The sequence below is a fragment of the Physeter macrocephalus genome, chromosome 19 (genome assembly GCF_002837175.3).
Source record: "Physeter macrocephalus isolate SW-GA chromosome 19, ASM283717v5, whole genome shotgun sequence".
In the NCBI taxonomy this organism is placed as follows: domain Eukaryota; kingdom Metazoa; phylum Chordata; class Mammalia; order Artiodactyla; family Physeteridae; genus Physeter; species Physeter macrocephalus.
In genome coordinates, this window is record NC_041232.1 from 84,442,787 (window position 1) to 84,467,786 (window position 25,000).

General features: G+C 38.0%; 1 protein-coding gene across 12 annotated transcripts in view; it reads left to right on the forward strand.

Moving 5' to 3' along the window:
- Positions 1-25,000, forward strand: part of ZNF407 (zinc finger protein 407) — a 537,200-nt gene that overhangs the window by 136,088 nt on the left and 376,112 nt on the right. For all 12 annotated transcript variants that reach the window (XM_055080461.1, XM_028480250.1, XM_055080463.1 and 9 more), the window contains exon 4: positions 12,341-12,415. In XM_055080461.1, the coding sequence (XP_054936436.1) occupies positions 12,341-12,415 (75 nt within the window). The remainder of the gene's footprint in view (positions 1-12,340; positions 12,416-25,000) is intronic.

The following is a 25,000-nucleotide window of genomic DNA, read 5'->3' on the forward strand; positions in this document are numbered from 1 at the left end:
CCTTCCTTCCCTCCCTCCCTCCCTCCCTCCCTCCCTCCCTCCCTTCCTTCCTTGTCACACTGGGACCGTTTGAACATGTCTAACAGTGTTAAGTTTTTGCTTCCCCTTCTACGGATTATTTCACTGGTTATGGCAATCCTCATTCTGTAGTTTATCACTAATACAGTTGTTTACTAAATTAATTGTATCTTTTCTCAAAATTTAGGTATCAGTGATTTCATTTTGCCTTACATTTCATTGTTATGATCTGAACCAAGGTCAAGTTACTGTTAATTTCAGACCTTAGATTAGACCAGCTTTTTGCCTCTCCATTTCAGCATTTTAAAAATATCCTGCTTAACCCGTGTTGTTTCTTGAACTCAGAAATAAAATACACTTACATTATTTATTTCCTTACTTATTTTGGCAGGGACTTTTTAGTTAAAAAGCAAACAAATTAATGCAGCAGACACCTGAAATAAGGCCCAGTACCTTAATTATAAGTGATAAGATGAAGAGTGAAAGAACAATTTAGTGATCAAGTACGGTATATGGGCTCTGATCAGACAACCTGTGTTCAGATCACGGCTCTGCCATTTACTAGCTGTGCAACCTCGGAGGAGTTACTTAAAGTAGATTAAGTTACTTAAAGTATATTTAAAGCTCCTCATGCTTTTAATCCATCCGTTAGGTTGTTTTAAGGGTTAACTAAGTTGGTAGATGTAAACACTCAGAACAGAGGTTGGCAATCTCCCTCTGTACAAACAAGCAAAACTACAAAACAAAAAAATACCCAAATATGTGATTGCTTTCATTATTGTTAAGAATGTAGTTAATATTTGGAAGTCTACAATGTAATATTAAGGTTTTGGGGGTGTAATATTTATAGCTCTGACAATACTAATAATTGCATTAATTGACAAGATCAACTCTAGAAATAAGGAGTAGTAACTTGCTGAAGGTCTCCCCTTCCTCCTTTTTGTAGTGCAGGAAATGGTGTGTGAGTGTGTTTGTGTTTGTGCCACTACCTCATAGTTTTCTCAGAAGACTGTTTCTGATTGCTCTCGCTAACATTTTATAAAATCTAAAAGCTCACTGCTGGTTTTTGGACACAGAATGCTTACTCTCAGGAGACATGTGACACTTAGAAAAGTTTTTGTTTCTTGTGAATGAACAAAAATTCTCCAAGTTTTGTTTCTCCATGGGGATTTTCAATAAACATAATAGCATTTATTTTCATGGAGAAGCAGAGCCATAGAGGAAAATTAAAATTATAATTTTAAAAGATTCTTGGTAATTCTAAATTTTGGGATGTTGATAATTTGTTTTTGAAGGGAGTTTTTTTATGTAAAATTACAAGGATAAACATTTCAAATGTGGAAGTAGTCGGTTCTATGTGATGATTATAACCAAAAAAGGCAATAGCATTCTGAGAAATTGTGCCTTAAGATACTTGAGAAACAATGGAAGACATACTTTGTCTGGCCTAGCAATGATTTGGTGACAGAGTTTGAGAAATATAGTTTTTAAGTATTATTTAATACCTGTTAGCTTCTGAATTTTGGAGTAAACAAATACCATGGAATTGTAGATTTTTCCTTTATTTGCAAGGTAAATTTTTGGACAGATTAGAATTCATTTGAACTTCAGGTTTTTCTGTGTTCCTGTAAGTTAATGTGCTCATTTATAGGTAAGATAAGTGGATGAGAAAATTTTTTCCATGAAGTCATGGTTAAACAGTGTAATTGGAAGCTGCTTTCAAATATGTTGACGATGATATATATTGTATTTCATTTTATGTATTACGTAAATGAAGGTTTAGTGCTTCACTTAGGTTTTTAAAATATTGTACAATGTATTTTATGTTATCACACTAATATTAGCGTGATCTTGATTTCCGACACTTAGAGGGTAAAATATTTTATCTTGATTTTTGTTGATAATAAAACCAATGCAGTTTATCTCAATTGACTGTTCTTTTAATAATGACCATCATCTTTATATTTATTTCTAAGCATAATTATACTTGTTAACTGACTGTACATATTTATTTTTGTCTGACCTGTTTCACAGGTCATTAATTTTTAGTTTGTACCTTCAACATATGATAAATATTTTCTTTTTAAATATTATGAGCACTTTTCTAATCTTGGTGAATTAAAAAAAAAAAATCTGTCCGATATCAGCTACTTGGTTTTTCACTCATTAGTTTAGAAAGATTCGTACTCATTTAGAACAGCATTGAATATACTGTAATGATTTTATTTGTGGATGCTTTTATTTCTGTAGTTTTTCTTTTTTCTTGTTTTCCATGAGGGTATACGCTTTCATTAGTCAGGGGGTGTGGAATGGTGGGAAGAGCTCCATATAAAGGTCACCAGGCATGAATCCTACTTTTGCACTTTCAGCTCCTTTGCCACATTTTCTTGAAAAAGTCAAAGTCACTTGTCTTCTCTGAGCCTCAATTCCCTCTTCTCTCGGGTTGAGCTGATAATGCCTCCACCACTTACTCACTCGGTTATGCGGAGCCGTTGAGGAAACATAAAAAATGCTGTGTAAAATGTGAAGCATCGTTTTGCTTCAAAACTTTTTACTTATTATAGAAAAACAAAGAATATAAATAATCTAAAACTAGATCTCATATCAGAGCAAATTTGCCTGGTATTTGCTTTTCTTTATATATATTTGTATGTGTATATGTGAGAAAACAAAAATGCACATACATATATATATATATACATGGGATTACATTGTATGTAGTACTTCTGTCCCTTTTAAATCTAATATCTCCTGAGAAACACTCTGTATTTTTAATGATGCATAATATTCTAATAATGCCACTACTATTGCACAATTAGGGTGTTTTCATTTTTTTGTTGGAATATTTTTTTTTGGCCTTCGTTTAAGATTCTTTCTTGAGGGTACATCCAGAAGTTGGAATAACTGGTTCCGAATTACTATTGAAGACTAATATTTGTTGGCTTAGGACTTGGTGCTTTATTCAGTTCAGAAAGAGAAGCATAAAATGTCTATGAGCTAAGCTGCAGTCTGAACATATTTATCGGAAGATAGTGTGATGGTGGTAGATAGGGTGAATTGTAATGGAGAGCACCTTGAAGCTATAGCACTTCAATAAAATGGTTTGGTCTAGCGTAATTATAGTAGAGAGAGAGAAGTATGGTCTTGAGAGGGAGCAGTTGTGAAGAAGCAATTGATGACTTATAAACATGAGAATAGGATTATTAAATTGGGAGGCTGGTACAGTTGGTAGAATTAGGGAGGTCTGGAGCAGCCCCTTAGTGAGGGAAGGTCATGACTGAGTGTTGGATATGTTTTAAGTTGTCAGCAATTCAGACAAGAAGAAGGGCCCTTGCAAAGGCCATGGGTGGAGATGTCAGTCACTCACAAAGAGGTTATGCACTGAAGCCCAGGAATTGAACTATACCTTTGAAATAAGACTGTATACGAATAAAAGTGTTACCCTAGGAGGATGAGAGGAGGAACCAGAATCGACAACAGTGAGAAGCAGGAAGTGCTCAGAAATGGGTTAGAAGAACTAGCACCAGAAGCCAAGTTATTAGAGTTTAAGAAAGTAATAGTGAACAGTATATTTACACCTTAATGATCCACAGAAAAGAATTATCTGAATAGAAAGTTTTGCTTCTATAGATAAAATGTGATTTGTTTACAGAAAGGTATTTGTATACCACTCGAAAGTATATTACAAAGTATTGCAGAATAATGAAAAGATATGATTGATTGTTATGACGAATGCTCGTGTACCAAGTGTGGCCATTACAGTCGAGATCCTCTCTATTTCCTTTCCTGCCTGCCATATGGTTATTTATTTGTGTTCATTGATTTATTTCCTACCTTTGTATATTGAGAGGCCTTGGACTCGGTGATATTCCAAACAGCAGCTGTCACAGCTGGCATCTAGGTCTTGCCTTGTAAATACCACTCCTTCCTCTAAGAAACCAGGGCCGATCCAGGTCTACAGCAGGGAAAGGACATGGTGAGCCTGGAACATCTTCTGCTAGAAAGTAAGGAAGAGCCTGAACGCTAAGAGGAGTGACGTCAAAAGGACATAGAAGCCAGCTTTAAGGGGCTTCCATTGGCCAATTTTGGGATAGTATGAGAATTACAAAGCATAGTTATGATAATTGATTACGAAGCATGGCGTAAAAGTGAAAATCCCAGAGTCCATTTAAAGCGCTCTTGAAAGAGAGCTAGAGAGAGCAGATGAGACAGACAAGGGCAAAATCCTGAAGTTCTTTATGGAAGAATGCCAGCTAATAAATGTCGAAGGCGCGATAGAATTAGAACACTGCCATCCTGCAGCACTCCTTATAATCATTGAGATGGGTAAGCTTCGTCAGTGAGCACTGAAACCGGTGGGAGCTGGTTGTTAGGAAACAGGATATTCACACAATGTCAGCTTCTAGAGGCCACGTGCATTCCTTGGCTCCTGGTCCAATTCTTCTTCTTCCAGCTGAGCAACGCAGCATCTCTGTGACCCTGCTCTCAGAGTCACCCCCTTTCTCTGCCTCCTTTCTTCTGTCTGCCTCTTCCACTTCTAAGGACACGGATTGCACCGAGTCCACCCAGATACTCCAGAATAGTTTTCTTATTTTAAAGCCGGCTGTTCAGTGACCTGCATTCCGTTTGCGTGCCGCGGAGCCCCGCAGGTCTCACGAGATGAGGACGTGGGCCTCTTTCAGAAGCCATTGCTCTTGGGGTGTAGAGTCAGTAGGAGAAATGCACACTTGCTGCAATGCTGAAAATCTATAATTCATCTGTCTTTTATACTGATGCCATTAAATAATTGAAATTATTGTAAAACTATAGTATAAAAATAATCTATTCATTCAAGGACATTTTCAGAGTGGTAATACCTTATTCATCATAAAACAGACATATCAAGCAAAATGTTACCAATTTCTATATATTTTTAATACCAAGGGGCATTTGCTCCAAAAGTCAAATCACATTATAGATAATTTATTTTTGTGTGTCTAAAACTTGAATGATGACCGTGTAACAGCCACTGTGCTAAGTAATGCATTTTTATAACTTTCTGAGATAAGTGTGATTATCCCACACTGCAAATTAGGGAGCAGAGGATTAGTGTGATTTAAAGAATTGTGCAGGATCACCCATATGGTAAGTGGTAGACTCAGGATCTGATCTCGGCGCTGCCTGACTGCGAAACCTGTGCCTTATGAGGTGTGAGCCCAGTCATTTTTATGTCCCAGTCTCAAAATTCCTCTGGCTCTACAGCGGCATTTTCTAAACCGTGTCCTGAAGACACAGTTCTAGGAGATGTGCGTAGATCTGCTCTGAGGAAGGTACTTGGTGGGGAGCAGCTGTAGAGAAAGTGGTCCAGTCTTCCTCCCTCGCCTGGTGCCCAGCGCTCGCCAGCACCGCCCTGACTCCAAGTCTGCAGTGCTCTACTCTCTGGCCTGGGACTGCCCGGCCTTACTCCATGCCACCCCCACCCCGACTTCTTCGGGTAACATCCCGTTAACGCTCCGCGGAACAGTCCTCTGTAGGGTATTTGGCAATGTTGAGAATCTGGATAAAATCTCAAGTTTTTGGCATGATTTATAAGACCCTTCACAATGAGGATTCTGCTTGTTTTCTGTGTTGTCTCAAATTTTCACTTACTTCTCTAGCAATGTTTCTTGACCTTTCTCTGTTATTTTGTTCCAAACTGTACGCCCTGCTCCATGCGCCTGGAATCTGTGCCCACAAGCCAGTTTAACCATTCTGCTCCCAGACTTCGTTGGAACTTTTCTAGAAGCTCCTGCTGTTTCCTCTCTCCGTACCTGCTACCTCAGTCATTGCACCTGACGCTGTGTTATCGTCATTCATCCTTCTCCCGTCTGTTCCTTGGTTAGGTCTGAATGCTATTTATTTTTGGGTCCCTGGTGCTTGCTTATTAAATCATGTGAATCTTTTAATTAGTGTTTGAATTGAATCACACTGAATGGCATTGTAGTTCCTGTGAACATAGTGTTCCTAAACAGATTCACAGGAGGAGGGTAGGCATGCTCTTCCTGCTAACTTGGTGCCCAGTACTCGAGAGGCACTGGCCAGTGGGAATGAGGTAGAATATTGGCGGTGTTCATTATTTCTTGAACCTTCGAGCCTAGGGTGCTCAATCGCTAAAAGTGGCAAAGGTTTATATAAGGCTAAGAGTGTGTCAGGCACCAGGCATTAATCATGTAACCCGCGTGACCACCATGCCATCTTATGTGAGAAGAAACCAAAGGCACCTCGTTAAATAACAGGTCTCAGTTTACAGAGAGAATTAATGGTGGCCCAGGGATGGAAACCCAGGGAGTTTATTTCCAGAGTTATACTCCTTAACTGTCAATACCATCTTGGCTCCATCTTACTTCAAAGGGAGGAAGGTTGGGTATCAACCTTGTGAGGTATTCTTCCCGAGTGTCTGCTACATCTATAGTAGCACCTGGAGGATTAATAGGAACCCTGAGTTCTGCACCTGGTAGGAAGGCGAGGGCCTTTTGTAGAGGCCAGAAGGGAAAGTGAAGGGATTGTGGTGGAGGAGTAGGTCCAAAGCGTGACTTGGTTATGCAAAACACAGAACGGTGGGCTCTTTTATAGGGCTCTCTCTGAAGTTCTGACAGCAGACACAGGATTATTGGTGATGCAGTTTTTGTGTAGATTTGCTTTCTTATGAGATTCTAGGATTAAGAATATATGTATAAACACTTTGAAAAAACCAAATATGAGTTTCTTTTAAAGATATATCAAAATTCAAAGTTTAGAGTTTTCACTCATTCAGGCCATTTTTTTCTCCAAGTTAGTTAAAATTTTAATTTTTAATTTAGAGACCTACCATTCAAAGTCAAAACTATAGGGACTTCCCTGGCGGCACAGTGGTTAAGAATCCGCCTGCCGATGCAGGGGACGCAGGTTCGTGCCCCGGTCCGGGAGGATCCCACGTGCCGCGGAGCGGCTGGGCCCGTGAGCCATGGCCGCTGAGCCTGCGCGTCCGGAGCCTGTGCTCCGCAACGGGAGAGGCCGCAACAGTGAGAGGCCCGCGTACCGCAAAAAAGAAAAAAAAAAAAAAAGTCAAAACTATAAAGAGGGACAAAACAGAACCTTGGGTTGTTGGACATTTGGATGTGCGTGATGGTCCAGTATTCTTTGCTTGTTGCTGTTGCTCCGTTTTGGAGTGCATTACTCGTTCTTGGCCCCCAGCCCCCTTCTTGGGGATTAGTGTAAACAGAAATGGGTATCGAATCTACATCTCGGCTCAGTGGCTTTCACATAGGTAGGCACTGTTGTTTGACGTGGTAGATTTGTCAGATCTTTGCATCTTGATTTTCTAGGTAGTCTTGCTGCATCTTCTGAAATTTCATTTAAGTTGTTATGCGTATCAGTTAAGATGCTCTCTGAACTGGCTCAAAGGAATAGAGGCTTTCAGAGTTGAAATCCTTAAACTATTTTTTTTCTAGATGTAACTGTGTCGCGGACACTCTTCTAAAAATAGCAGTACTAATATTAGCTATTATTTATTAAGTTGTCTGTATCTGCTCCTCATGCCACGTTGCGTTTGTGTTGTTTTATTTAACTCTCACGAGACTCCTATGAAGTGTTGCTTTTCTCTTGTTTCACCTGAGGAAACTGCCACTCGGAGAGTGTTGTTAAAACTCTCAGAGTTACAGGAGCCGTAAATGGCTGAGCCCTGACAGGAGTCACCTGTTCTCACTTGTACTTGAAGTGCTTCCAGGGGGACACCTGCTGCGTGGTCAACCCAACCTGAGGAGTTAACCAGCCTTGACCAGGAACATGACCACAAGTGTCTGCTTGCGAGGTCTTTGTTTCTTGTATTCCTCAGGTAGTCTTGGCCTGCTAACCTTGCAGCTTGCTGTTTTGTTTTTAAAAATTTTCTGCTTCTTCAGCAGTGATGAAAAACTGTCAATTGTATTCTTGTTTGGTTCACTCAGCTTTTCTCTGTGTAGCCCCTGTGCTCTGACAAGCTGTTTGGGAGGTGTGTGGCACTGGTGTAGAGGGGGACCAGCTGGGAGAACTGGGTGGATTACTGCAGATCCCTCATTAAGACTAAAAGGATAAGTGACTGTGCACGCGTCATAGTCAGATAGTAATGAGCTCTTAGAAATTTTCTTTTAACTTATTGTGTTTAGATTTTAACTTCTTAACAGCAAATGCACTTTCTTTCCTGTAACCTATAGTGCCTACATGGACCTGATCATCAGAAATTTTTGAGGAGGTGGATATTGTATCTATTGGCCTGTCTTTCAGGAGTATCTGACCTTATTCGACAGATGAGGGAAACAAACAACAAAACAGAAATTCAGGGAAGCTGCTGTCCCTGCTTCTGCTTCTCTTGCCTTGAGTTCAGGAGAAACACAGGTGTGCACGCCTGACTTTTGGCCCCTGAGTTGAGCACCCTGCCTTGCACTGTGTGAGGCGGGAGTGCCAGGGTGCTGTGGCTCTGGGTGGCTCCTGCTTTTCACATCCCGTTCTCTGTACTTGTGGTTCTGTATTGTATTTGCTTTCATAGGTAAGTCAGATAATCTTTCGTGACTCACAAGTGAAATAATTCTGCAGTGAGAAAATCTGAGGGGCTGAAGGAAGAGATTTGTATTCTATCTCCATATAGTGTAAGAAAAATTATTTTAAAATTAGGAGTTCAAATCTGAAAGTTTTGTACTAAAAAGTAGAAATCTGTAGCTAGTTTGCAAATGCTGCTGTTGTGCTGTTCTTTTGACACCAAAAACAATTTCTAAATGATGCTATTTCAGTCAGTTATAGATACTTGGACATCAATCGTACTTTAAACAGCACTCCTTTTTTTTATTTCAAGGTGTTCCTTTAGATTGTCAGGCACTTGCCAGACGGATAGCTTCGGAGTATATATTTCTAGCATGAATCTTGCCCTTGAACTCAAGACCAGTAGATTCAGCCTCCTGTTAGAGACCCGTCTTGGATGTCAGTGGGCTTCCTCGTTGAACATGTCCTAAAATGATGTTCTCCTTCAGACCAACTCAGCTTTTCCCAGGCCAAAATCTTTGATGTTGTCTTTGATTCCTCTCTTCCAGACTCCATGTGCAGTCCCTAGGGAAATTTTTGGTTCTACTCACAATATGTGTCTAGAATTTGACCAGATCTCTTCTCTACTGCTAGCCCTTGGTCCAAACCACCATCACCTCTTCCTGGATTATTGCAAGAGCCAGTTAGTTCCTGCCTCTCTTTGTGTCCCCGCACCGCCCCCTTCCCCCGCCCCCGCAGTCTGTGCTAAACAGAACAGCTAAAGGACTCTATTAAGATGCGAGTCCCGCACATCTGGCCTCTATTCAGACGCCTGTGACTCTTTCCGTCTCACTCAGTGCCAGCCCAGGCTGTACGGCCTACGAGCTTGGTACCTCCCCCAGTGCCCGGCCACCACCTCGTCCCTCCTCTGCTCCGCATTTCACTGCGGACAGCCCCACGGGCTCATGCCCCAGGTCTCCGTGGCTGCCCTTCCTTCCGTGGCCTGCTGCCCCCTGCTTGGTGGAATGCGCAGCTCGCCACCGCAGGCCTGAGCCGCCCAAATGTAAAATGCTGACCCCCTGCTGAGATTTCAGCCCTTCCTTCTCTATTTTGTTTTTTCCCCCACCACTTTTCACTCTTTAAGATGCTCTGTATTGTAGCTTTTGTTCTTGTCATCTGTTTCCCTCACTAGGTTTTATGTTTTCCGAGTCAGGGACTTCTCTTTGTTTGATCACCTGTGTACCGCGGTTGCTTAGACCGTTCCTGTCTAGGGTAGGTCCTGCTTTTAGCACACGCATTATTAGCTTGTGCACACATGATTAGTGGAGTCCATGCGGGAGCGTGGCAGGCTGAGTGCTGCTGCTTCGTCCTGATGAGAAGCCACAGGTTATAGAAGGAAAGCTCCGTGAAGACGTGACTTTAACTGTCTGATTTTGCATCCTACGTGCAGAACCTGCCCATGGCTGGTACGCAGTCACCAGTGAGTGAATGGAAACAATCAGAGTGTTAAGTCACGTGTGCTCATTGGGAGCAAGGCGTTTCAGTTGTATAGCTTGTCAGATTCAGGGTTATTTTTGTTTTATTTCTGGTGTCTAGAGTATAAGTTTTCCAAAACAACCGTTATGTTCAGATATTAATACTCTTATGATGGCAGTGAAGGATAGGCTCCGTTCAGTAAACACAAATTACTGGCAATGTTATTATCCATGGAGGTTGGTAAGTTTATTTTAGTCGGTCATGCTTGGCTTATATTGTTTCACTGCGGATGATGTTGAGACTTTTACACTACACATACTTTAGTTAGACCAAATTAAAAGAATTTGTAGTTACTTTATGTCAGGTTTTGGATGAATAAATATTTTGCATTTGACTACAATTGAGCTGTGTTTTAGTATGGTAAATTCTTCCCCATAATGATAAAAAATTGTTATTCCTCCAGATAATTTAGTGTTATAGACATTCAGCAGATTATGTCAGAATGTTAAATTATAAGAATAAGCTTTCCTTCTCTGTGTACTTTAGTTTGTTCCCCTGTGCAGTGTAATATTTTTGTTTTACTTCTTAAACCTGAAACATTTTAATTAACAAAATTTTTGTCTTTTAAAAACTACACTGTGGTTTCTAAGCTCAGATCTCTTAAATTATACTTGGTCATATAAGTAAGCTGTGCTTTGCAACTCTGGGTTCTTAACCTTTGCTCTTTGCTCTTAGCTTTATGTTTTTTTTAACTATAGGAAAATAGAGGAAAGTAGGGAAGTTATGACTTAAATGGACTGTTGTTATTGCTGTATTCTTTTTTAAGGAAATGAAAAATATTATTTATTTTGTTCAAATCAAACAGAAACAAATATAGAATATCTTATAGTGTAATTTTTGCTAAGCACTTAATATCATCACAGTTTGATTCTTTGTATGTAATAATCATTTTTTCATTTTATGGATTGGTGGTGTGATTGGTTATTTATAGTTGTAAAGCATGTGTTGTCCATAGTTGTTACTCAGTGTAGAGAAAAGAATGAATGTTATTTTTAGTGTTATACAAATGCATTACTTGAATAATGGACTCAGTCATTAAAAAAATACAAACATATTATTTTAGCCTCAAAACTGAGGTTCCCTAATATTATATGAAAATAACCAAAATAGACCAGACATGAAAAGGAGCATTCACATTTTGGTCTTGGCTTTTGACACACGTCTCTTCCATAAGGCCATAGTACTTTATAGTCTTGTGTTGCCTGTTTGTGCAAACATGTCCAGATGAATTCTGTGTTTAATGTTAAGAATCTTATAACATGCCAATTTGATTTGTAGCCCTTCATATCATAGAATGCTAATTAAAATCATATTTTTGCATATGTCATGCCTTTCATGTACATATGCAAATAGATTCTGTTGCCTTTCAGCTATTAGTAATTAACTTTATGAAGGACAGCTGTAATACGTAATTAACAAAAATGTTTGCAAGCCCTTTTACACTGAAAGTTACAACAGTAAATTTTTATTTTTTTGCTTATCAAGAGAGCCATTTTAGTCTGATGCTTCTGAATGAGATCTAAATTGTTTTAAATACTCACATGACATAATTAAATTGTGTTGTACTCTGTATATGCAGAAGAATGGTGCACTATGCACTGGCTGCTGATTCCTGTCCATTTCATATCTATGTCAACAAAATTGAATTAAGTGGTCTGATTTGTGTGTAAAATAAGGTAGCATGTCAGGTAATACTTTTTGCTTGTTTTAGTTATTGATACCTTCTGGGCACTTAAGTACTTTTTTTTTTTTTTTTTTGCTTGTACTGCAGACACAGTAAACATTTATATCATTTTTAAAAACCTCTCCAAATAATTACCATGTTTTTAAGGAAGCTTCATGAAGGCTATTCATTTTCTCTTTTACAGTCCCTTAAATGTTTAATAAAATGACATTTTCTCAAACTCATTTCATGATTGAGTGTGGGATCAACTAAGGGGCAGGGAATGTGATACTGAGGTGTTGCTTTATCTTTCTTACTAACTGACAGTGAAGACACTGACTAAAGAACTAAAATCATTGGTTTGGTCCCTCTTCGTCTACTCAAGTGGGAAAATGAACCAGTGAATTTAAATGCAGTTATTTCTTCTGGTTTTCAGGTATTGCAGTATATTAATCTGTATGCAAGCTTTCTGCTTAGAATTTAGTGCCATTGTAATGTGCATTTTCATGTTACAAATATATATATATTTTCATGTTATATATATAATCCATGTCTATTTTTAAAAAATTTAGTATGTATTTCTAGCAGAGAGTTAAGTTTTAGTTCTATAATAACTTTTTATTTTTTTTTTTTTAGGGTTGCTTTTGTAATGAAGAAACACCTAAATACTCATCTACTGGGAAAACATGGAGTTGGCACACCAAAAGAAAGGTAATTTTCATCCATTTTTTAAAAATTTAACTAATATAATTATGTTTTCATTTTAGATGTTGTTTAGTGGGGTGACTCCTAGAACTTTATCAAGTCAGTTTGTCATGTTTTACATTAGTGGTACTCTGTTGTTGAATATCGTATTTTATGCCATTCTCCCATAAGAATTTTTTTAACATCTTTATTGGAGTATAATTGCTTTACAATGTTGTTTTAGTTTCTGCTGTATAGCAAAGTGAATCAGCTATATGTATACATATATCCCCATATTCCCTCCCTCTTGGCTCTCCCCACCACCTTCCCTATCCCACCCCTCTAGGTGGTCACAAAGCACCGAGCTGATCTCCCTGTGCTATGCGGCTGCTTCCCACTAGCTATCTATCTGTTTTACATTTGGTAGTGTATATATGTCCACGCCACTCTCTCACTTCGTCCCAGCTTACCCTTCCCCCTCCCTGTGTCCTCAAGTCCATTCTCTACATCTGCATCTTTTCCAATAAGAATTTAATGTTGCATTTTAATTGTAGAAAATTCAATCTAAGAATATTTGAAAAGATTTGAGGGATTTGAATTTGTGAATTTGTGAAACAACCTTGTAACAGTAGAAGAGTTAAATTAGAGGGAATTGACCTCTGCAAATGCATCAGAATGAGCTAAAATAAATATGTAAAACCAAACTGTCTATTTTCATTTGAACTTTGTGTATTTTTATTTTGAGGTTTTAAAGTAACATTTTTTGAATTCTTACTGTGGAATTAAACATTGCTGATGTTAAAAAAGAAATACATCTTGTGTCATCCCCCAAATAATACTACGGTTGCCATGTCATGAAAAATAACACTACAATTACTGTGTCATCAACTGCCAGGTTTTCTTTTTTCTTGCTACTGTATCACAATTAGCTTCATCACACAGACTTAATTATATTAGGAGAACTGAAATACAGCAGCGTCAGCTACCAGGTGAGCCTGGCTTCTTCTGAAACTCTAAATCTTTAAAATGCGCAGCTCCCTCAGCACTAGTGCAAGCACTCTCACCTCCTTCAAAGACCTGGTAGGTTTTCAGCTTTCCCCAAATCCTCCAAGATGGTATCTGAAATGCTACAGACACCCCTAGAAACTTTTGTTTTAAATACTATTTGAAAATGTCAGTCATGATGCAATTTGTTCTATCACTCTGTAGCCTAGGGCTTCTTCTGCCATGTTTGTAAATGTTTAATAAATTTTTAAAAAATTTAAAATACTCATCAATATGTTCTATGTTTACAGGAATTTAACTTGACTTTTCTATTGGTGGCATATTGTTTTCTTTAGCATTTTAGTTTGGACATGACTACTGTGTCAGAATATTAGAATGTTACATATGCCTACTTTCTGCCTTTTGGTTTCTCATACTTTTCTTTGTAACATTATATTTAACTTGAGACAAAATTTATGTGTTGAACAGATCCTGAATGCATTATTCTTGAAATTCAAAAGATTTTGTATTATTTAAATTGTAATTTGGAACCTGTCAAATTATGTTTTGTAAGTATTTAAGAAACAAAACATTTGTAGTTATTGTGTTCTTGTTGCTTTCATTTGCATTATCTCATTAATCATTATATGACATTATCAGTGGTGCGTTATTATTCTATTATAGAACTAAAGACAGATTCAGGAATATACAACAATTTCTTCAATATCTCATCATTAATAAGTGTTAGAATTGTTATTTTTCTAATTCTGGTGCTCTTCTGTGTACTGATTATATTATCTCACGTTGAAATCTTTACATATAGGTACTTAGGGTGTTTTATTCACACAATAAATTTGAATGAAAACAATCTAGATCAGATAATTAGTAAAAAGAAAATATTTCCCTACTATATAACTCGTATACATTTTGAACTCAAATGTATCATTTTTGCTTTTTATTTAGGAATTTTAAAAATTTGAGTATGTCTGTTCACAGGGTTTGATATTAATGAAAAATTCAACATCTTATACATATATTTATCCTCCAGGCACCTTAAAAACAGTAGATACCTCCTGTATATGGTGCTGAGAGTTTGAAAATTCCAGTTGTACTCTTAGGTTTTTCCATTTACCTTTTCCTGTGCATTCCAGGATAACTCTCTGTTGCTTTCACTCATTTCAGTCCCTAATACAAAAAGAGAGGCTAAAAAGAGGCAAGAGAAAGATTGCATGTCTTTTTTCCCCTTTGGGATATGGTAAGCTTTTTCTCCAACTTTTACATGATTTTTGTCCTCAAATCAGGGGATGAGTCTCAAATGGGAAAGTATTCCTCATCTTCTGGGTTATTACCTTCTAAGTAGTTCGAGTGCAGAGTTGGTCTACATTCAACATTAGATTGCATTGTTTTTCCTACCAAAAATTCTGTGTTTCAGAGGACCTCTTGTTTATGATACCTGTTTATAGATAGGGCATTCCCTCTTCCTGATAGAAATACTGAGTTGGAATGCCAGGGCCGCAGCCGCAGCATAATTTTCCAATAGATGTCCATAGCTGGAGAAGGCTAAGATTTAAGTAGCAAAATCTAGCACAGGAAATACCAAAAGGCTCCTTCCTTCCAGTCCACCTTCCTCCATTCCTTGGAGAGGGAATTGATGCCTTTTAACAGTCTTAGGAAACAAAGAAGCTCTTTATCAGCATGTTCAACCATCACTTTGGGCGTAACTGTTCTCTAAATTAAGTTAAACATTTTTTTCTTACCTACTTAAAACATTAATGCCTTGGCCATAGTTTTGCAAGCTTGCTATATTTTAATTTCTCTAGGACAGTATAATCAGTGTATTCTTTTTATGTTTTGAATTTGATCCTCCCCTTTTATGCATTGCATATTATAGCAAACAGTAATAGAAGTTAGCTAAATAGGCTGTGACAATTAAATTAATAATGCATTTTGTTTGCAAGTATTTAGGCCTTGTGCTTTGACTGATATATGCGAAAATGATAATTTATTACAAATAAATCATATTCTTGCACTATAGTTTGATGAACTAATGAATTTTGTCAGCGTGACTGTCATTAGCAACAGAAAAGTAGATAATTTCAAATATATATTTTTTGACTCTGTGAACACCTGAAGTGATGGCTTGTGTAAGAACATACTTTTTTGTCCCTAAATTTGCATGAACTTATTTTAAGGTAGTATATTACTGTATTTTGGAAGTCTTGTACACTTAAATATAAACAACTAAATATAGCCACATTCAGTTCACATTCCAAAATGATAAGCTCCAATTAATTTGCAAGTTCATTCTAAAGTATTCCTTATTTTAAGTAAGTAATTCTCTTTATAATATAGTTAGCCAAAGTAGCTTTCTGACTCTCTGAAATCTCTAATAGAAATCTAGAAAACGAGCTTATCCACAATTATCACAATTGAAACAGCCATAATAAGTATATCTTATGTGAAAGCCAGGTGCATATTACAATAGAAAGAGATAGCATTTGTAGTTCAGTGCTTGGAAATCAGCTGGGCTTTGAATGACTGTGTAAACAGGAGGAGGGGGGAAACGATTCACTCAGAATTTCTGATCCGATACATTGCTTTTGTGGTGTCTGGGACAACATCAGGAAATGTCTACACTGGCAGTATCTATGGAAGGCTGATGTGCTCCCCAAACCAGTTTTACCAGTAAAGGATTTTAAGTTGGATGTGTATATATGAGAATCTAAGAGCTAAATAATGTACGTAGTTTTTCAAGTTATTAATGAATATCCAGATTAAAACCGTAGTATTTTTTCAGTGAAGCAATTTTTGCAGGAGTCTGTGAATATTCTAAGTCTCAGATTGTGCCTTATTGTCAACCTAGCTGTGGGGTATCTTCAGGCCCCTGGGGCCAGGCTCAGGGCTGGCCAGTGATTTTGTTCAAGTGAATGGGTTTCCCCCAGGCCTCCTTCAGATTCCTGAGCCCTGATATTTATGTTGGCTTCTCTCCTTTATCAGACATTTGTAACTTGTGATTGGGCATCTTACTTTTAACAGTATCTTTGAGCTTACTGATAATAAAATCTTTTCCCCTCATTTTTACATATACCAGACATTATGTAGTCTGAGTGTGGGATAGAAATACTGGCAGCCCTGATAGTGGTTCTAATTTGTTATGAGCCATTGCTATAGGACAGGATGTTGTGTAAGTCTTTTGGAGTCTATCTCATCTCCTTTCTCAAGAACTTTTTAATTTATATGGTAAAAATTGTATGAAGGCATCATCATTGTTTTCTGTCTTTCAGTTTAGATGTAAGCCTCACCCTTTTCCTTCCTTCCTTCCTTCCTTCCTTCCTTCCTTCCTTCCTTCCTTCCTTCCTTCCTTCCTTCCTTCCTTCCACATCTTTATTGGAGTATAGTTACTTTACAATGGTGTGTTAGTTTCTGCTTTATAACAAAGTGAATCAGCTACACATATGCATACTGAAGCATGAGAATGTCATCCTAAACCCAAACATTCCTGGGTAAAGGAATGTACATGTACGTGCACAGTTGTTATTGAAGCTTTGCCAGTGATACTTTGGGTTCATTAGAAACTTAGGTTACTTTTAATTGAGAGAATAATACATTTTTTAAAACTCTGAATTACATAAAAACTCTGAATTACATATATTTAGTTAGACTCAAATTTTTAGGTATATTTAGGTAGACTCAAATTTTTCCTATTAGAAGAGATTATGTTCATAATGTGAGATCAGCTCCTGCTGTTGTCACTTCGTTGTCCATTTTAAATAAGTAACTTGCCTTTTGGCTAAGTTGTTGTTATTGCTTATATTTTCTTTTATTAAAGGATCAACCATTTTCCTTAATATTTGTTCCATGTGAATTTCTGTAAGGTAAATTCTGTTTTCTATTTTATCATTGAAACAGGTAGCTTATTCTCACGGATGCATTGAGATATTTCATTCCGTGTTGAGTGTCCTTCTCGTCTCTGAAGAGTGTTCTTTATAACACTTGTCAGTCACGTTGTGTTTTCTGGCTCAGGTCTGCTCTCCCGTGACCGCTGCTTATCGCTTATCGGTTTCCCCTCTCAGTTCTTCTCTTAATCAATGGCTAGTGATTTCTTTTTTCTTTAATGAATCCCAATTTTGGAAAAATAAAGTGTCTATGGGCTCCCTTCTGCTTTAAAAAATATTTATATAAGAAGTAACTCTGTTGAGCCAAATTGGAGGAAAAACATTTCAATTCATTCTATCTCAGATTGCTTATTTTAATGAGTGGGAGGTTGTTATATTTCAGTGACTTACTATTGCTTTTGCATGAGCTTAGGACTCCCTTTCCTCTATCTTCTCCCATTTCTCCATCCGTAGACAGCATCTAGTATGTAAATAATATCCTATGATCATTTGACATCATTTTATTATAAGAAAGTTGGATTGACTAGACAGCCCTGCTACATAATTATTTCTGTGTGGAATGATAGATAGAAATCACATCACTCATGTAAAGCCAAGGTTGTTATTTTTAGAAAACTCACTTCTATATTTTACTGACTTAATCTGACCACTTATTAAGGTACATAAGGAGATAGTATATATTTTCCACTGAAGTTATCTTGTTAGCATTTGGGTAGTATTTCTAAATTAAATGGATAATTAGGATGTTCTATGGTTGCCTTATAACAAATGTTTTCTTACTGAAATGGGTATATATTCTAATTCTTACTTTATAAATTTTCCAGGTGAAAGTTAACAAAAGTTAGCATCACTGGTGAGAATATCGGGATCTCAGCTCCTCATTTGTTTGTTGAAGTTTCCAACTTACTTTTTGGGGAGGTCTTTGGACCTAGTTACAAATGGTTCTCATGACTCATCTCTGAGGGGATAGAAAGCCCGCTTTTCACGCTCATACCTTCATTGGGGCCCTCAGTTTCCATGAAGCAATGGTAGTCCTACTCCTACTTCAGTTGTGTAGTGCAAAGCTGTGTGGAATATCTGGATTCTGTATATTTGTCCTATGATTTAGGTTGCTGTTCTGAATAAATATGCTTTCTACTCATTTCTCAATGTGCTTTCAGTTTTACCCTTCAATCAGCCCCATCCCTAGAGAGCTGCTTTCCTTTGCCCCCATTGGTTTTGTTTTTTTCCTCCAATAACATTTTGACTGATTTTGTACTTAGTTTTTATGATAATGACTTAAATTTCAGAATGTTTTAAGAAGTAACCTTACAAAATGCGTGTCTTTATTGTAAAGATCGTGCTCAGGGGCGCAGCTCCTGAACACATGTCGTATTTTCCCGGTGAGATCCTGGGGGCGGGGGGCAGTGTCTTTCTGGTCTCTCTTCCAGGAAAAGTTGTGCCTTTCTGAAACAACTTGTCGTTTTGGTCTTAAGTACTAGCAAATCGTGTGTATAATTGAGTTTTCTTCTTCATGTTTACTGCTGGGAAGCTCAGTGCCAAAATTGTAATTCATCTCTAGAAATCAGGATGGACTTCATGGAATGCATTTTATTTACCACTGTTATTTCTAGTTTCATCTCTTTTTCCCTTATGGGAAATTCCCATTTTATGTGAGTGGTATATTTTAACAACCTCACATAAATCAAAGCTCACATAATTCAAGGGAAGTTTTGCAATGAGGATTTTTGTGGAGTAGGGTCAGTATTTGTCTGGGAGGACATGTGTCTCCAGCCCTGTGGTTTGGGGGCATTGTGTCAAGCAGTGCGCAGCCCTGTTATGAGACGTTTTTTTTAATTGTCCTTGCCCTGTTGTATGAAAATTTAGTGCACTTTAATGGTGCTTTTTATTTTTCGAGATTATCTTATTTTGAGGAATGCTCGCTCCTAAAGTGTGCTGAGCAGACATGGTGTGTACTCCCCTGCCAAAGAAGGGAGGGTTGCTTAACTTTTATAGCAGGGTCCTTGCTCTCTGCTCTGTCAAAAGTAACGCTGCTCTTAGTGCATCACGGCTGTGCTGATAAAATTCCATGTTTACTACTCTAGGGGAGATTTTCGTGTTAGCAGTAGGGGAAGTCTAAGTGTTAGAAGTATGTGTGTGTTACAGAAATGTAAGATTGTTTTCTTTGTTTTCTAAGATTCATTTTTTAATTTTAAGCTAGTATTTTATTGAGCGTTCATCTCTGTGTGTTTTATTCCTGGGCATTTAGACAGACATGGATATTATATGATTCTTGTTCTTTAGAAGATATTGTAGGTTAGGCAGTTATCCATAATATGTGGAAAGAAAAGCTACACAATGATACAAAAGAAAGTTTTAGAAGCGGGAACAATTAATCTTGCTTAAGAGGTATTATGGGGGATGCTAATGAAGACATCTAATTTATTCATTAATTTATTCTCCCAATAAACATTCACTACATCTGCTATTTACAATTACTGCTGTGTTCCAAAACTGAAATGGCATGTCGTGTTTGAAGATGATACACCCTCTGTTCTCATGCTCCTTCAATTTAGGGTTCATGGACTGAGGATAAGGATAGAGGGATAATACGCACATAAAGGAAAAGGAGAATTTTATTAGGAGGCGCTGACAAAAACACAGTAGGGTGCTCTTCCAGAGAGCGTCTGGGCCGGGTGTTGCTTTAGGGTGAGTGGTCAGGAAGGACCTTTCTGAAGGGGTGCATTTTAAGTGAAGCGCAGATTCGGAGCCCTACCAGCAGAGAGCACAGTCAGAGGCCTCCGGTGAGGCGTGCGCGAGCTTGGTGAGTCCTGCTGCAGTGCGCCCTGGGGCTGGGGGAGGGCAGAGGGGAAGATGAAGAGCTAAGACCCCAGCCGTGCGCTGTTTAGGAAACGGTCACCGGTGGGAGTGTTTCCTTTAGCGGGATCATGGGACGGGTGAGAGTGGGCCTGGGCAACTGAGTCGGAATCCGGCTGGAAAGAGCCTTGAATGCTGTGCCAGCTTTACCTCTTACTCTGTACAGAAGAGGAAGCCAGCAAGCCGTCAGTGTGGAGTTCAGCCCCGGGACAGTGTGGGCAAGTGGATTAGCCAGTCACAGCGACATTTCCTGGAGACCCTCACCCGCTCTCCCTGCCTCGCCTGCTCCCTGTCTCCCTCAGTGCCGGTCACCTTGCCCGATTCAGTTGCGGAGCTTGTCTGCAAATAAGCCGTTTAGGCATTGGTTTTACAGGCAGACCTTGTTTTATTGTGCTTTGCAAATATTGTACTTTTTACAAATGGAAGGTTTGTGGCAACCCTGCATCAAGCAAGTCTATCAGCTCCATTTTTCCAGCAACATTTGCTTACTTTCTGTCTCTTTGTCACATTTTGGTAATTCTCACAAGATTTCAAACTTTTTATTATTATTATATTTGTTATGACGACCTCTGATCAGTGATCTTTGATGCTCTTACTATGACTCTGAAGGCTCAGATGATGGTTAGCATTTTTTAGCAATAAAGTATTCTTAATTAAGGTATGAATATTGTTTTTTAAGACATAATGCTATTGCACACTCAACAGACTACAATACAGTGTAAAGGTAACTTTTATATGCACCGGAAAACCGAAAAATTCATGCGACTGGCTTTACTGTGATACTTGGCTTTAGTGTGGTGGTCGGGAACTGAACCCGCAGTGTCTCCGAGGTCTGCCTGTATTTTGTTAAACGCATTCTGTTCCCAACTCCATAACGTCTTTCTTCCTTTCTCTATACTTTTGTTCTTCCTATTCCTTGTTACACTCCTACTACATTCCGTCTTTCCTGGTTATCATTCCAAATCATTATTTTATTTCAAGCTTCAGTATGAGGCCCCTGTCTTCTATGAGTTTCTCCCTTGTGTATTCCATCTCTAAATGATTTTGCTTTTTTCATCATATTCCTATGGAACCTTGGTGAATAAAGGATATATATTTCTCTCTCCATCTCCCCAAAGTGGAAACCAAAAAGGCTATAATGATACTGTATACGTTATAATGATGGAATCTAGTACTAGCTCATTGAGTTATTAGACCAGAAATGTATGGTTTAGTACTGATAATCTTTAATAAAATGACATCTATTTTGTTCTGTTGCCTCCTCATATAGAAATAAAAGTGAATTCTGTGGAGATAGTGAACTATACCTTTTCTAGTATGAATGTTCTAATTGCTTTTGCATGTGATAATTGTTGTTTAATGTCACAAGTTAATTTTTTAAGGGTTTTGTTTTTTTTTTCTGCTACCATTTAGTAGTTCAATCAGATCTTGGATATAAGAACATCTGCCGTTTTAACTCTTTTCGAAGTCAGTGAATAAGTGATCCCAAATATGATCAGTCAGATATGTTAAATGTTCAGAATGTAGGTGTTTTCCCTTGGCAGGCATCTAGAATATTTTTGGCTACTCTCTTCTTTTATTTCACTTAAATTGCTTTTAGAACACTGGGGCTTATGCATCTGGACTCTGATTAAAATATGCCTTAAGCTCGTATCCTTAATTCCCCATCAGTGCCAGAATTAAAGAGAACAAAGACTTATATGTTCACTGCAGCCTTCAATTAGGCTTAATTACCAACTTTCATACAGTTTCATTATACAGTACTGACTTCTTGTGAGATGTTCTTTATATTCATGATGTCTTGGTAGTTGCTTATAAAAGTGCAAGTTTAAAATTTTTCCTGAGGAATTTTCAGGAAATTTACAACCTTTCTGAAGTAATTTTTGTAAAGTTGGATCAAAGCAATATGATGATCCATTTTAACAGATGAAAAACAAGATGTTTACATTTCATTATGCCACAGAACTCTGATAGGAAAAATCAAGGGTTTACACAGGTTATTCTCTAAGCTATCTCCTCCCACCCCTAGTTCTTGGTCCTTGGGTCACTTGAATAATCCACTGTGAGCTTCAAACAAAGGGCTTCTCCGCTAATCCTGTGCTGCTCTCACCCTCGTACTCAGAGAAAACAAGCAGACATTGATGTTCCGTAAGAGACGGGTCGATCTTGTAGTAGTCCTGATGTTCCGCAGAATGACTGTCTTCTGCTGCAGCAGGTCCTTCATTCCCTTTGAAAAGAATCATGATGTCATTTGATACATTCTAAGATATTAGCACCTCCTAAGGCTGAATCATATGAAATCAACACTTAGGTTAAAAACCATCCAATATTGGCAGTTTCATTTGAGTCAAACCTAATTCTATTTAGAACTGTTTCTAGCATGTGATGTCAATATAGAGATCTGCTTTTCAGTGAAGTTATCATTTCCATTGAGTTTTTAAATCTTTTTTTAAAAAATTTTATTTATTTATTTATTTTATTTTTGACTGCGTTGGGTCTCCATTGCTGTGCGCGGGCTTTCTCTAGTTGCGGCGAGCGGGGGCTACTCTTTGCTGCGGTGCGCAAGCTTCTCATTGCGGTGGCTTCTCTTGTTGCGGAGCACGGGCTCTAGGCGTGCGGGCTTCAGTAGTTGTGGCACATGGACTTATTTGCTCCGCGGCATGTGGGATCTTCCCAGACCAGGGATCGAACCCGTGTCCCCTACATTGGCAGGCAGATTCTTAACCACTGCGCCACCAGGGAAGTTCCTCCACTGAGTTTTAACGTAATCCAGTTCTTGCTTTTTTTTATAGAAAGTGATTCCCTAGACATAGTGTGGTGCAGTTAGTATGATACAGAAATTGGGTCAGGATGACAGGAAAGCTATCTCAGCATACTATTTTTTACTGTTTCCACTCAGTGTCCAGTGAAAACCATGTCTGCAGGTCTTCTAGGCCTGTGTCAGCTGCAATCTCAAGGCCCAGGTTTTGTCTTACTGTGAAAATCCTTCCCTGGATTTCCATTCTATGTAATCGCTTCTTACTACTAAGAAGACTGATGTACAACTTAGCACATTCTATTTGGTTTCTCTTTTTTGTTTAAAACACAGTGGGTGTATGCCCTGGGTCCACACTAGATAATTTCTTGAGGGTGTGGTTGGCAACTTTCCTTCTCTGTCTCAGCTTTTCCAAAGGTGACTGACATTCAGTGAATGTTGATAGATTGAAGGTATTAAAGTCCTCATTGAAATTTTTCTTTTTCTGGATGGACTTTTTCTTAGCTGGTCTAACGTATGATTTATAGTCACATTTCTAAAAAGGCAGTGCAAACTAGTGTAGTTGTATGTAACTGTCTATGGTCCTGTCTCTTAACGGAGTCAACCTCAAGTGCATTCTTCCTGAGTCACTGTGGCTTTATCACCTTCTCCTGGGAGGCCCAGGACACATATTCTCATTTTTCAGGGTTATGGTGACATGGACATGAATTTATAGTTATACAAGTACAAAAAAAAATCATACTATATATAAACACAGCATTTTATAATTTAAAAAGTGCTTACTTTTAGATAAAAACATACTAAAGAAATTTTTAGTTGCTAAGGTCTAGACAATATCTGTGTCTCCTTTTTCATGCTAATCTGGTGGAGAAAAGGATTTTGGGAAACAGCAGATCAGCAGAACATATATATAATGAAGTTTTTATTTAAATTATACCCAAATTTTCTTTCAAGTTAATTAAAACAATAATTTCCCCTTTCATTCTCACAGTGCATTATAATATTCAGAATGTCTTTTTCTCATTTCACATTTATAATTACATAATATGGATATGCCATATATTTTTGGCAACTAGAAAGTGGAAGTCTTATTGCTGGATATCAGATCTTTAAATTTTTTTACCTTTTCCTTTTTCTAAAAAAATATTGCTTATATGATAATCATATCTTGACAATTAGGAAAATTTTTAACAAAAGAACTAGCCTAATGCTTATTATTTATTATTACTCACAGTAATAGCAGTATATGAACATATTCAAAGTCTCAGTGAGTTTTTGAGTTTTCTCTTTCTATTAAACAGGGAAAAAAACCTTACATAGAACACTGCTGTGTAAAACCAGTAAAAACCAAGTGCTCTTTCTGGAGGTGCAAGGGGGGCTGGCCCAAAGACCATGTCAGTGGTGGGGCACCTTCTCTGCATCTCAGAGAAGCTGTGGCTTCCTCATCAGATTAAACAGAATCTCTTTATACATAGAGCTCTTTTACTTGTATAGTAAGACATTGACTTTTGCAGCTTTAGCATTTATAATACTGTTGATCCCTAAGTGATGAGACATAATTTAAATTTCTGTGGAAATTCCGGTTTGAATCTGATGTGCTCAGGTGCCACTGAGTCCGAGCCCTTAACTTAGCTGGTGTTAGATCTCAGTACAGCTTTATCTACTGTGCTCTGCTTGTCATAGGTATCTGTGCCCCTGAAGAAGTGATTAAAACCAAAAGTCTAAACAGATCCAACTGCTGGAGTTGATGAAAATAAAGTAAGGATGAAAAAAATGTAAGAGTGTAATCATTCTTAGCTAGAGGTGTAAGGTTGGGATAAATTAAAATCTGGAAGGTAATGTTCTAGTTTTCAAGTTCAGTGGTAAATTCATAGATATTCATTATATTGTCGAGTGAATCAATAAAATAAAATGGGGCCACAAATGGATCAGTGATGAGCAAACTTATATTTGGCCCAGTTTTGTGCCTTGACGTCTACGTAGTGAGACCGTGATTTGCCACATTCATATGACCCACATCGTATGCTTGATGGGAAACAAAGAAAGTTGGTTTCGGAAACTTCTATTTAGTTCTCTAGCCTGGTACTGAAAGTACTCCATTCAACGAAGGAGAAAACTTTA